At 38.4% G+C, this 14,219-nt stretch overlaps 1 protein-coding gene across 1 annotated transcript in view; it reads right to left on the reverse strand.

Moving 5' to 3' along the window:
- LOC139935896 (uncharacterized) overlaps positions 1-11,135 on the reverse strand; it is a 76,932-nt gene extending 65,797 nt beyond the window's left edge. The window contains exons 1-4 of the mRNA XM_071930515.1: positions 9,679-11,135; positions 8,335-8,525; positions 4,935-5,106; positions 2,292-2,455 (exon numbers count right to left, since the gene is read on the reverse strand). Of these exons, the coding sequence (XP_071786616.1) occupies positions 2,292-2,455; positions 4,935-5,106; positions 8,335-8,525; positions 9,679-11,055 (1,904 nt within the window). The 5' untranslated portion in view covers positions 11,056-11,135. The remainder of the gene's footprint in view (positions 1-2,291; positions 2,456-4,934; positions 5,107-8,334; positions 8,526-9,678) is intronic.
- Positions 11,136-14,219: the final 3,084 nt, after the last annotated feature.

Consider the following 14,219-nt stretch of genomic DNA (forward strand, 5'->3'; position numbering starts at 1 on the left):
AAACTATATTGATTTAATTTTTGTTTTGTTTTCAACTCAAAAATTGTAAACGTGATCAACGTCCACTATACATTATTAAACTGTATAAAATGTTTCTGGGTCAATATTAGGCAAGTTTAAAGCAGTTACTTGGACCATGGAGCTTGGACCCATTTAGCCTGAAATGATTCAAAAGCGATACAAATAATGCAGTACAAGTTTGCTGTCAACAAAATATTTTTGGGCATGTGTTACTCTTGATACAAATTTTTGCTTAAAGACTAAAAGAAATGAAGAGGTATTGAAGAAATTAAGGGTTATCATTTACTAATGTAAATTTTCTATCCATTCTTGTCCATTCGATTTAAGAACTATAGGCCTAAGGTCAAGAAGCTGATAATAGTTTTTGTATTTATTTTAAACAAATCAATTAGTTAATGTAAAATAATAATTCACACAAGTATTTGCAACCAATCAAAATGCCAAGAGTGATTTACATGTACCAGAATTGTTTGCTTAATTTAAACTGAATGATCATGGTAATTAATATTTTCCTTAGTATTTGTTTAGGTTTCATAACGTTTAAGTCTTATAGGTTGTTTAATTGTTGAAAATGGGTCAAAGGCAATTTGTAAACAGTCTGCGGAGAATAAAGAACAAACAGTTACGAAAGACAGTGCCATTTAAGTAGTTCCACCATGCATTGAAAAATAAATTTGGGAGGTCTACAGCAAAACAGACTTGAGATTTGTAAAGAAACATGAACCAGTTTTTAAACCTTTTGAGCGGAAAATAAACATCGTTTTGTCAACTGCATTAACACCCAAGAGATGCAAACATTGAAATTCAAAAAAGTCTTGATGTTTCAAACAAACTCTACAACGAACAAACGATGTGTCCTTGAATTTCTAGAAGGAAAAAAGATCGTCATGTTTGCCGCCATCGAGTTGGGAAAACTGCGGAACCAGTCTACAAAGCAACGGCAGAATGTATGCGGTAAAAGGTGCACTGCGCCGCGTGTCACTCAGTTACCGATACTGACGTCATAGTAGAAAAATCAAGTGCGCGATGGTTTGTAGGATCTTGGAGATGAGATTGGTACCTAAAATAATCTGAATGAAAACGCGTGTGAATTTGCCTCTATCATACCACGCGTGCATGGAGTTCATGCTGCCTGCTGATGACGGTCGATGACGATGACTGTTAAAACGAAGTCTGCGTGTCTCGCTTGCGTTGTGTACATGTAATTTGCACGTGCGTTGTGTAATGTGTAGTTTGTGCGTTGTGTTTTGTGTGGTCGCAATGTGGTCAGCATTTTCGAGGCAACTTCGAGTGATTGTTTTATGGTTGCGTCGTTGAAATTTTGATTCAAAAAGAAGAAGGAAATCTGCTAATTTTACTCAACTGCTGTTTGAACTGTTCAACAACAACAAAATAATAAAAGAAGTTCAGTAATTTTCACTGAAACTATTAGACAGCACGGCTTCACCCAAGCCGTGCATCAAATTTTTGCCCGTGTTTTCAGCCCAACTGGCTGTGCTAACACGGCGTGCACGGCTCGCTAGCTAACACGTTGAACCCTATGCACAATAACACACTCACCGTTCTCTGGGTTCTATTTTTATGGTCAAAGCAAGCATATAGTCTGGTTGCAAACCAGTTGATTGCACGGTTCAGAAGTGCTATGTAGAGGAGAGAACCAGATCATGCAGATGTACAATGTGCATTGTGAATGGTTCTTTGTTCCTGTGTGGTTGTGGATGTGGTTAATGGTTGGTACGCCACACGCTTCGGGATCGGATAGAAGAAAATTTATGTTATATCATAACTGTTAAAACAGAAAACCATACACAGTCATAATATATGTTAAATTTGCATCGGGTATAAAGAATATTAATTTTGGTTGTTTACCCATACACCGATGTGTGTTAGCACTGTATACTCAGCACTTTCCCGAGTCCTGTGAAAAAATATCACAGGCATGTTACTCGGGTGGGATTCGAACCCACGACCCTTGCAATTCTAGAGCAGTGTCTTAACAACTAGACAACCGAGATTGCCCGGTAGCTAGAGGCAGTTCGAATTCTATGTTTTGGCAGCGGGTAGCGCAACGATATAATAGATATTAAATTTGCATCGGGTATAAAGAATATTAATTTTGGTTTTTTACCCATACATCGATGTGTGTTAGCACTGTATACTCAGTACATAGTAGCGAGGTTGCTTTAAAATGAAATCTCTGCCTGCAGAAAATAGAAAACACTTCTCCCTCCGACTTGCCAAAACAATACAAACAATTGTACAATACATACCGATGAGCGATGTTAGTAACGCCTTTGTCTGTCAATTCTGAGCATTCCGAGAGATCCAAGAAGTTAAGAGATTGCACGTTGCCTCTTAAGAAGAAACTGCACAGGGCGTCTTCGGTGAATTCTACTCCACGCCTCAATCGTAGATGTTTCAGTGAGTTCACCTTCTGATGGGAGAACAAGTAAGAAGATAAGAAACTATTCTTATTGCAAACTTATACGTCTTATCCCTAAATGCAAAGTATACGTTGTGCAGACAATCCTGTTGGTAAGTATGGTCTAAAGGTTGTGTGTGCAATCAATATGAGGGTGTATGGCACATTTAGACAGTGGTAAAAACAGGATTACCAACCAAATTTCCATTTGTTGCATATTGCTTGTTACAGGTATTCAACTGTTTTTAGCTTATCCTGAAAATCACATGAAAATTTGGTTGGTAATCCTGTTTTATCAAGGCAAACAATTTCATGCTAAGCAAATTTTTGTGCTTAGCAGCTCTATGAAATTGGGCCAATGGCTCTGCCTAAAACAGGCATGATATTTGGTCCTTGGAAAAAAGTAGGAATATTTTAAGGACTGACCTACATACATACACATGACGTAGGCTTTAATAGACATTTCAAGAAAAAATATTCCCAAGGGCAAACAAATTTGAAATCAGAACTAAAGTTTGATGAATATCATGCCTGCTGATGCAATAAACAGATAGCTGGAATGGTTCCATTTTATCAGAGGGTTGGATGTGTGTGGGCTGTGTTGACACTTGTGCTAAACCATAGTGGCAGATTTTGTATGCTTTGGTATTATAGTAAAAAACATTCCCCACTAGATATGTGGAATGGTCCAGTCTAGGATATAAAGTATATTCAAATCACTGTGCTATTGAAATGGGATACTTTGGAACGCTAGGTGGCAGCAGACTAGTACCAGGTAAATGTCCATTGCACAGTGGTTTAAGACCCAGACATCAGGTCCGATTTTTTTTCTGAGATAACTACATATCTTTGGTGACTTGAACAAGAGGAACTAATTTGTTGAAGAATTTTTATTTTTTTGAAATTTATTACCTTGTTTTTTTAAGGAATTGTAGTTCGTATATTGTGACATACGTTTATATTCAGCAAAAATCACAAACCCTTATGTTAAAAAAAAATACCTGGGTAGGCATAAAAAAAATTGTTTGAGAAAACAAATATTGTTTTTAAATTACCGGTATAAGTGACCTTTCACACTCTAGAAAATTAAATACGACCCGAAGTTTTGATGATACGGCAAAAATGCTTTGAAATCTTCGACTAAAATGTCAAAAAATGCTACTTATAAAAAAAAATACCGCCACTAAGGGCCTGGACGAAATGCTAAAAATATGAAATAGATTAGTAAAGTAACCATTCGTTGTGGCTAGAAATTCACGGTAAATTAGCGAAAATGAGTTTTTACTCCTGAAAATGAGATTTTTCAAAAAAGCAACTGTTTACATCTCAAAATTAAGGAAAATAAACAAAAATCAAAACGTTGGATATTTTCCCAATCGGCCACCAACGGCCAACACATTTTTGGTATTTTTTTCCATAAAATGATAGAGTGACTACTTAGCTTTGAAAATAAAATAGCGCCGAAATCCCGCAAGATCGCCTTCACTCCCAAAAACTAAGTTTTCAGAACGCTGTTTTTAACCAAAAACATCGTGTACATTAACATTACACACAAAAGATATAGCGTCCTCTCTTGACTTCAAAACCAAATCATAAAAATTGTCACAATAATTCGTGAATCACGACACGGAGCGATAAATTGTGGATTATTTTAATGGACAACCACGTTTTATCTACCTAAAGATGACATTGAGACATGCTTGAGATATTACAAAGGTATTTTGACCGATTATAAAGGTATTTTGACCGATTATTGTACAGAAACTTGTCGATGTCGGGGTCACATAGGGTTTTAAACCACTGTGCATTGTTTACGTAGTTCTGAGTATGTGCACATTACCGAGAACAATGGAATTATCTGATAAGCCTGCTGCCACCAAGCGTCCCAAAAGTCTCCAATTGGGAAAAGAAACAGGGCTCATAACAAGAAATTTATGCATAAACCATTGCTTTACACATTTCTGCTAAGCAATAATAAGCAGGATACCAATCATAAATGGAGATGGAACACGTTGAATGGTATTTTAGCTGGTAACCTTATTGTTAAAGGCAGTGGACACTATTGGTAATTACTTAAAATAGTTATTAGTATAAAACCTCACTTGGTAATGAGTAATGGGGAGAGGTTGAAAGTATAAAACATTGTGAGAAACGGCTCCCTCGTAAGTGACGTAGTTTTTGAGAAAGCAGTAATTTTCCACAAATTTGATTTCGGGACCTCAGATTTAGAATTTGAGGTCTCGAAATCAAGCATCTGAACACAACTTCGTGTGACCAGGGTGTTGTTTCTTTCATTATTATCTCACAACTTCGACGACCAATTGAGCTCAAGTTTTTACAGGTTTGTTATTTTATGCGTATGTTGAGATACACCAAGTGAGAAGACTAGTCTTTGGCAATTACCAATAGTGTCCACTGTCTTGAATAGGAAATTTTATAATTTAATTTAAAACTTTGGCCGAAGATGAAATTTCATTCTAGAAATACAAACCTGTAACATACTCAATGCCGTGTCTGTAAGCTGTTCACAGAATGACAAACTGAGTGTGTGCAGTAACGGGCATCCAATCAGATATTTGATTGACAGGTCAGTAAGCTCCGCCCCATCAAGGTATACTGCCCTCAATGTTCCAGATCTGTCAGCTGCTAGCAACTCAATAGCTCTGAAAAAAAATAAGCAGAAGACACTATTCATTTGACTGAGCAGTCTAGAGCAGGAGTCAATAATTATCTGCTAAGCAGAATTGAGCAGGATACCAGTCATGTGACATGGTAGTTTAGCTGTTAATCTTATTCTGGTAAGCATAATTCTTTTAAGCTTTTAAAGGGAATGTACACGTTTGGTAATTGTCAAAGACCAGTCTCCTCACTTTGTGTATCCCATCATAAGCATGAAATAACAAACCTTTGAAAATTTGGGCTCAGTTGGTCATCGAAGTTGCGAGAAAATGATGAAAGAAAAAACACGAATTTTGGACGAATTTGTGTGCTTTCAGATAAGAATAAAAGACTTCTAGCTAGAAGTCTTTTTAGCTAGAAGTCTTTTATTATTTTAGTGAGAAATTCACTCTTTCTCAAAAACTGCGTTACTTCAGAGGAAGTCGTTTCCCACAATGTTTTATATTATCAAGAGCTCTTCAATGCTTATACCAAGTCAGTTTTTAAGTTAATATTTGTTTTGAGTAATTACCAAACGTATACCTTCCCTTTAAGCTTAGCTACTTTTTGTGCCTAAGCAGCCTTGGCAATGACATTTGTGTCCTTGAACAAGAAAACATTATTGCCTTGTCCTTCATATAGGCCTACACACAGTAACGGGAACATTTATTTCAATGCTGTCATACAAAACAATAATACAGTATATTATTATGTCGAAAAAAAAAGGCAATATAGTATGAGGTATGATATATTATTATATATTAGGTACACAATAGTTCAATAATAAGCAGCAAAATGTAGCTACGCTGGTATGTTCAGTGTGTTGTGTAATGTAGGAAAGAGGTTCACCCTGGCATGTTTCTGGCAATAGGTGGCAGCAGATACATGTAGTGGTAGGTGCATCACCTTATAAACATTTTACAAGATGCTAACAAAGCTCTGCATACATTTCAACAAATAATTAGCACTTTGACCTTTGTGTCAAAGCAGCGCTATGAAATTGGGCCCTGGCCATGACATTTGTGTCCTGAGCAAAAACACAATGCTTTGTCCTTCAGATAGCTTAGTCAGTAGGTTCTGTGTGTTGTGAAAGAAGTTAAACCTAGCATGGTTCTGGCAATAGGTGGCAGCAGATACATGTAGTGGTGCATCACCTTGTAAACATTTACAAGATGCTCACATAGCTCTGCATGCATATCAACAAATAATTAGCACTTTGACCTTCAGGTTTTGTGAAAGAGGTTCACCCTGGCATGTTTCTGGCAAATGATGGCAGCAGATACATGTAGTGTTGCATCAACTTGTAAACACTTTAAGAGTTTAAACCTGGCATGGTTATGGCAATAGGTGGCAGCAGATACATGTAGTGGTGCATCACCTTATAAACATTTTACAAGATGCTAACATAGCCCTGCATACATGTACATATCAACAAATAATTAGCACTTTGACCTTTGTGCCAAATCAGGGCTATGAAATTGGGCCCTGGTCATGACATTTGTGTACTTGAGCAAAAAAACATACGGTTTGTCCATCAGATAGCTAAGTTCGTATGTCCTGTGTGTTGTGTAATGTAGGAAAGAGGTTAACCCTGGCATGTTTCTGGCAATAGATGGCAGCAGATACATGTAGTGGTGCATCACCTTGTAAACACTTTAAGAGGTTAAACCTGGCATGTTTCTGGCAATAGATGGCAGCAGATACATGTAGTGGTGCAACACCTTATCAACATTTTACAAGATGCTAACATAGCTCTGCATACATCAACAAATAATTTATTAGCACTTTGACCTTTGTGCTCAAGCAGCGCTATGAAATAGGAGACTTTCTTGGCGATAGAGGGCAGCAGATTTACCGGGTAAATCCATTGTTCTCAGAATGATGCGCATGTTCAGAACTACGTAAACAATAGAAATTTAGAAATTGGGCCCTGGTCATGACATTTGTGTCTTTGAGCAAAAAAAAATGCTTTGTCCATCAGATAGCTAAGTCAGTAGGTTCTGTGTGTTGTGAAAGAGGTTCACCCTGGCATGTTTCTGGCAATAGATGGCAGCAGATACATGTAGTGGTGCATCACCTTGTAAACACTTTACAAGATGCTAACATATTTGTACATGCCAACAAATAATTAGCACTTTTACCTTTTGTGCCAAAGCAGCGCTATGAAATAGGAGACTTTCTTGGCGATAAAGGGCAGCAGACTTACCGGGCAAATCCATTGTTCTCAGAATTATGCGCATGTTCAGAACTACTTAAACAATAGAAATTTACCCGGTAAAGCCCGGTTCATACTTCCTGCGAATGCGAAGCAAAGTTGACGTGATATTCGCAAGTGAGTCGAGCAGAGCTGAACTGCTGCGAATATTTGTTGCGAATTTTGTGTCGTCAACATTCATTTCACATTCGCATTCGCAGGAAGTATGAAATGGGCTTTAGTCCGCTGCCACCTAGCGTTGGAAGTTCTCCCATTGGGCCCTGGTCATGACATTTGTGTCCTTAAACGCAATGCATAATGTAGCAGAAAGTTCACACTGGCATGTTTCTGGCAATAGATGGCAGCAGATACATGTAGTGGTGCATCACCTTGTAAACACTTTACAAGATGCTAACATACAGGTAGCTCTGCATACATGTCAACATCCATCAGCTGTGATATTATAGGCTAGTGTCTTGTAAGATTTGCATATGAATTTTTGTTCTGTTATGGCACAAGTATGTAACATACTTGAAGCCAGTAAAATGACAACCAAAGGCCAACTGTCTTAACTTAATTTCATATTTATGTGTGAGCTGTTTTATGAAGTCACTGGACACGTTTGGTAATTGTCAAAGACCAGTATTCTCACTTGGTGTATCCCAACAAATGTATTAAAAAAATAAATAAAAATAGGTGACAATTTGGGCTCAAATGGCCATCGAAGTTGCCATGAAGAGTAATAATAAAAATAAAAAAACCCTTACGGCACAAATTTGTGTCAAATGCCTAAAAATGGCTTCAGGCTCGAAGTTCTTACTATTTGTGTAAGAAATTATTTTAGTGAGAAATAACCTCATTCTAAAAAAAAAAAAAAAAAAAAATATTTACAATGTACTCTAGAGGGAGCCGTTTCTCACAATGTAAATACTATCAAAAGCTCTCCATTGCTTTTTACCAGGTAAGGTTTAATGCTAACAATTATTTTGAGTAATTACCAAAAGTGTCCAGTGCCTTTAAGGTTAAAAATTGCTCTCACCTGTCAGTGATCCATGGTATCCCATCTACATTTAACTCCTCCAGGACCAGACATCCCTGAGCAATAAGCAGCACAGCCTCGTCAGTCATCTTAGTACAGTGGGATAAGTTGAGTTTCTTCAGGAGAGGAAGCTGTGGGAACTGGGCGGCTACTTGGTCATCGATACGATCGCACCCTTCCATATTCACAACCTGCTGGGTGCAATGTACAGCCATTGGTGAGTAGACAAGTTTAATTTGAAATCATTATTAAGTTGGTACATGAACACAATAGACCTATCAATTAAGCTCTGCCCCATTGCGTATTGACCAATCACAACGCAATGAAGGCCCGACAAATAAGGTCCGACATGCGTGCACGTATCTTGGCATGTGCGGCAGAGTTGTGCAGAAAGGCATCGGTGAACCCCACATGTTCTTGCTCAAACGTCCGTCGTGGGTGGAGCCTACTGGATCGGTCTATTGGTCATCAAGGTTGCACACAAAAAATAATGAAAGAAAAAAACACCCTTGTTGCACTTGTTTGTGTGCTTTCAGATGCCTTTATCTGCACAATAATCAAATTGCCCAAATTATTCCTGCACCAACGGCTCTTGCACAAACCAATCCGGCACCATCAGCGACTACACAAACCATTCCTGCACGATGGACAATACGCAATACTATTGATGCAAAAGATTTTGTGGCAACCATTTTTGCGCGAGCACCGCTAATCTCAAACTAGAATCCCTTTTTGTGCATGATCGTCCGACAGCCTCTACTGGAAATGTAAGTTTCAGATTTGCGTCCGGGTATTTTTCTTATCCTGCTCTCCGATCGGTGATCTTGCCTTTTACCACGGGTGCCTTTCGTTTCAACATCCATAGCATTGTCAACCTTGGGCCCCTGATGAACAATGTACAATATTTAGTAGTGTATCTCTCATGATAGGGCGGGGTCAACTCAATGAGTAATGGACACAAGGTTTCGTTTATTGGTTGATAAATACCCTGACTTCTCGGTACTAGCTGCTGTACACTACATGTATTTATACCAAAGATAAATCTACAATTAATACACGTGTCTGATTTAAAGGCTTGTTGTGGTTCATGTTCGTCATAAATATTTTCCAGAATTTTTGTCCGAGCGCTTGGTGATTTCATCTGGACGCTACATTTTTTAACTCATTTTGGGGCTCATTGGGTATTTTGAGTATTTTGTAAGGGCGCCATATGTACAACCCTGATTACAAAAACCATTAACTTAAATAGCTTTTTTTTAATGTGTCTTGGTGTCGTGCTACATACATACTTATGGAATTATAATTCTTCTACGTAAATTTCTTTTGAATAAAACAATAACATACCTGGAGACTTGGACAGCATCTCACGATCTCCACAAGAATTCTCCTGTTGACAATATCACAGAAACCCAGATCCAGTCGAGTGAGTAGCGGACATTTCACCAGCATCTCAATCTCACAGACACTCAACTGTTGCCGACCTCTTAGCCTCAGTGTCTTCAGGAGGGTCGCTCTCTCTAGCAAAATGTCAAGCTGCTTAGAGCTGATGTCCGGATTCGCTGATAGATCCAGATCCTGCCACAGTACTGGGCTATAGGAATATTCACACCAAGCTCGGCAGACAGGAGCTAGGGTCACACACAGCTCACGGAGAGAGAAGTAACTCAGTACTTTGTGAAAGATTTCTCTTGGGAGTTCATCAAAAAGACTGAAAGATGCTTCTTGTCCTGCATTTAGTTGGGAAGGTTCTGATTTCTGGTCAAGTTGCGGATCGGCGTCCGAGTCCAGGCAAGGTGGGAAGGACGGAGAAGGTAAGTGAAGATTGTGCTGGTGTGTTTCATCATTTGTTGCTGATTCTGAACACAAAGTCCGATGGGTTGAAGACTCGACGCATCCTACAACATGGAGCTGTACATCTTCACTGGCTTCTCCGTGCACAGATCCACCCAGCTCTTCTTTGGCACAATCGGACGGAACTTCCCATGCTTTTTTTAAACGAAGCGGATCTGGACATTTTAAATTTGGATAAGATGTTTTTTGATAAGAACGGACAATCCTTTTTTCTACTGAGAAACTTTCACTGTCCCTAACATCAGGACACCGGTCCCTGATTTGCAAATCTTCATCAAGACATCCGTCACAGTGAATCATTTCCTCAAAAGTATCCTCAAAAGTATCATTGGCGTCGTGGAAAGTTTCAAAGTTTTCATCTTGCTGTTGTATGACGCTAATACTCTTTGCTCTATGGTCGAACCCTGTGATGTTTGTTTCAGAGTACTTATTGCATGGTTTGGAAGTACTAGTCCTCTCTAATGTGTTCCGTTGATCATTTTGTGGCCTTGTTTCTCCTGCGGAAACTGTGCTTTCTTCATCACCCTTTTTCTGCGATAACTCCAGATCATGAGTTGGACTTGCATACGGTAAGGCTGCTGACGAATCCAAACCCTGTTTAAATGAAACGTTACTGTGTGCATCTAGTGGAATATTGGTCTCTGAATTTACAAGAGTGCTGTATGGACAGTTTTCCTGATGAGCTGAGGTTGTGGCCTCGCTACACCCATCTTCGATACCAACCAGGCTTAATTGAGCAAAGCATGGTAGAACAACATGGCTTGATAACACACCCACCGATGCTGCAGTGGAGTCTGTGTCAAGATATTTCATGTCATCAAGGATGGAGTTTGGTTCCTTTGAGCTGTTGTGACTTCTTGTTTCCTCCATGGCCGTGTCTAGTTTCAAAGTTGTATACCGCTCATGTTGTATGCTCTCTACTTTGGTCTTGTTCTACCACATGTTGGTGTGTCTTGTACTCTTGGGCCATTGCTGGGCTGGAGGAAAAAAATAAAGCAACATCGAAGTTGGTTACTCTTGTTGGTATCAGGAACCTAAACTTAATAAAAATGGCTTGTCCTTCCTCTTAAACACACTAATGGTCTGAACATGCTGCCTTTTTAGGCATGATTCATTTAATAATTAATATTAACGTAATGTACATGTAGTCCGAACACCGGACACTTTGGCACCTAGTAAACTAGGCGCCCTAAAAACTTGACACCTTGCACCCACCATAGTGTTAGCCAGAGGGGTGTCTGGGTGTCTTTTGGACACCCTGTTTTTAATTTGGACACCCTGCTTCATCTGTCATTTACATGTAAATTTATTGTAGGTGAACAATTTGGACACCCAGTTTTAAAATTTCCAGCAAATTTGGACACCCTTTTACCAAATCCTGGCTAAAACCTTGGGACCCACCTGGCACCAGGAATGTTGGCACCATACAAACTCGGCATCGGCCTTTTTTGACGAACAAACTCAGCACCAAGTAGGGTCAAGTGTGGTTTAAATAAGTAGCGTATTACACAAAGTCACGCTTTACACAATAAAAAAAATATTTGAACTTAGTAGTTTTGTAAACGCTGTTAATGGCAATAACCGCTTGTTATGCTACATAACAATGTAGCTGATAAGTTGTAACCGCTTCTGAACTTTTACATAAAAATTTGTCCACATTTTTTCTCTCAAAAACTTGCCGTCCGTGCGGCCAGTTTTAAATCTTTGTTTACATGAATTTGCGCCCAGACGACAGTGAATTGCGGTGCAATTTTTTTAAGTATTGTTTTTTGAATATCTACACAAGGGTTCAGATGACTATTTACGGCTAAGCAGATTTTTGTTTAAGGCAATTTAACGGAACGTGATTTGCCGAATGGAGGTCGTGGGTCAACAGTTCTGTGCAAACACGCTGGTTGACTGCGAGCAATGTGTCTATTTAACGTTGCTTTAAACTTACAATTTTGCTGCTAAAGTTATACCATGTTTCATAATTGTATGGCCATGGTATTTTTCATCATAGTTTAATTATATTTGTAACAAACCACCTTGAACCAAAGCATGATAAATAAATTATGTCTTTCACAAGACATGAGGCCTACTGATTCTTTTAGAATCACCGAATGCAACTGATGATTGCCAAGAAGGCATTGAAACATGTTATTTCTACAAAGAGAGGATCTGAAAAAAGATCCAAGTTACAGTTTCCCCTAAAATAATTTTGTTTAACACATTTGTCAACCACTTCTGGTCCTCTTTATGTTAGTCAACTAGCCCTGTCGACCTGACAAAACTACGAACACAATACCCAGACGTAGACCCTTGTAAACATTTATTTCCACCAACTTTAATTTTGGGTAAATCTTATTAAAGTCAACAGTGTTGGAGCGTCACTGAATGGGACAGTGTCATCATTTATTTATCACAATCTTTTACCATTATTATTAACTTGTGTTAAAAGTATGTAGACATCTTTTTTGCTTTCCGGCGTTTTTAGACAGGTGCCGAACTTGTATTTGTGCATGTGCTGAGCTAACACATTTTATGTAGACATCTTTTTTGCTTTCGGCCGTTTTTAGACAGGTGCTGAACTTGTATTTGAGCATGTGCTGAGCTAACACATTTTTGCTTTTGGCCGTTTTAAGACAGGTGCCGAACTTGTATTTGTGCATGTGCTGAGCTAACACCATTATTATTAACTTGTGTTAAAAGTATGTAGACATCTTTTTTGGTTTCGGCCATTTTTAGACAGGTGCCGAACGTGTATTTGTGCATGTGTTGAGTTTGTGGGTGCGAGTTTGCAAGGTGCCAAGTTTGCAAGGTTTTCATTTTAAAGATGCTATGTCAAATTTTAGGCCCCAAACATTAAAAAATATTTTTTTTTGAGTGAATGGTATTTCAAAGAGTATCACCCGCTCTAACAAATTTTTTTTTTAACTTTTACTTTTAATGGTCAGGAACAATGACAAACATTTTAAATGTTTCTTATAAAACACATAAGAATTGGTCAGGTGATATATTGTTGGCATCCCGACAAAAACTAATTTTGAGCACTTTATTTCACTGCTACTAATAATTGGCGGACTTTTTTGAGCAATGGCTCAAATGAAAGCTTGTAACTTTCTCAACCCCCATCAAAATACCATTGAATTTTAAATCAAAATTTGTGGGTCAAATCGGCAAAAAATCTGATATAGCATCTTTAAATGGATAATGGGATAACTTTCCGCATGGCGCCACCACTTTTTCACTCATTTTTAGAAAAAGGGATATATCAATCAGGTAAATAAGTTCCTATATTATTTCATATCAAATGAAAAAGTGGTGGCGCCATACGGAAACTTTTCCGGATAATGAATTGTATTTCGCTTGACAGAAAAATTGCTGTTGTAAAGTAAAAAAGGCCTAGCATCTAATTTCAATTGACTAAAAAAAAAAAAAATTAGTGAAACTGAAAAAGTGGTGGAAGGATAAAACTTCTGTATCCAATCCTGCCACCACTTTTTCAGTTTCACTAATTTTTACAATTTGTTTTATTTATTTTTTTAGAAAATTAAAACTAGATGCTAGGCCTATTTTACTTTACAACGAATGAAACATTGGTAGCTATGCAAAAAACTTTCCAGTTTTACATTTTTAGCAGTCAGAACCTCAACTTGCTCACTCACAATCACGTCTCAAGAAATGTCTGCGCAGACGACAGGCCGGCGGGTGTGTGGGCCCAGGCACATGTCACGAGCTCAGCAAAGGAGCTGCACGGCCCGTCAAAACTTCTCACCTACGAAACTGACTTAAATTTACCAAACACGGAGCAACTTTTGGTCCCCAAATGTGCTTGAATATGCAAAGATTCATAGGACGTTAACAAATTGTGAAATTAGAGCTGAAATTTGTGTAAAATTAGATAAAAACATACCTGACACGGCGACTCGATGTTATGGATGTGCACTGAAAAGCCCGCCCTCTCGGATATGAAAGAAAATGGTTTCGCTGGTACCCGCTTTGCAGATTAATGCAAATTCAATAGCCGGGTTACCAGTGATGTATGGTTTATA

Source organism: Asterias amurensis, chromosome 4 (genome assembly GCF_032118995.1).
Source record: "Asterias amurensis chromosome 4, ASM3211899v1".
NCBI classification, from domain to species: domain Eukaryota; kingdom Metazoa; phylum Echinodermata; class Asteroidea; order Forcipulatida; family Asteriidae; genus Asterias; species Asterias amurensis.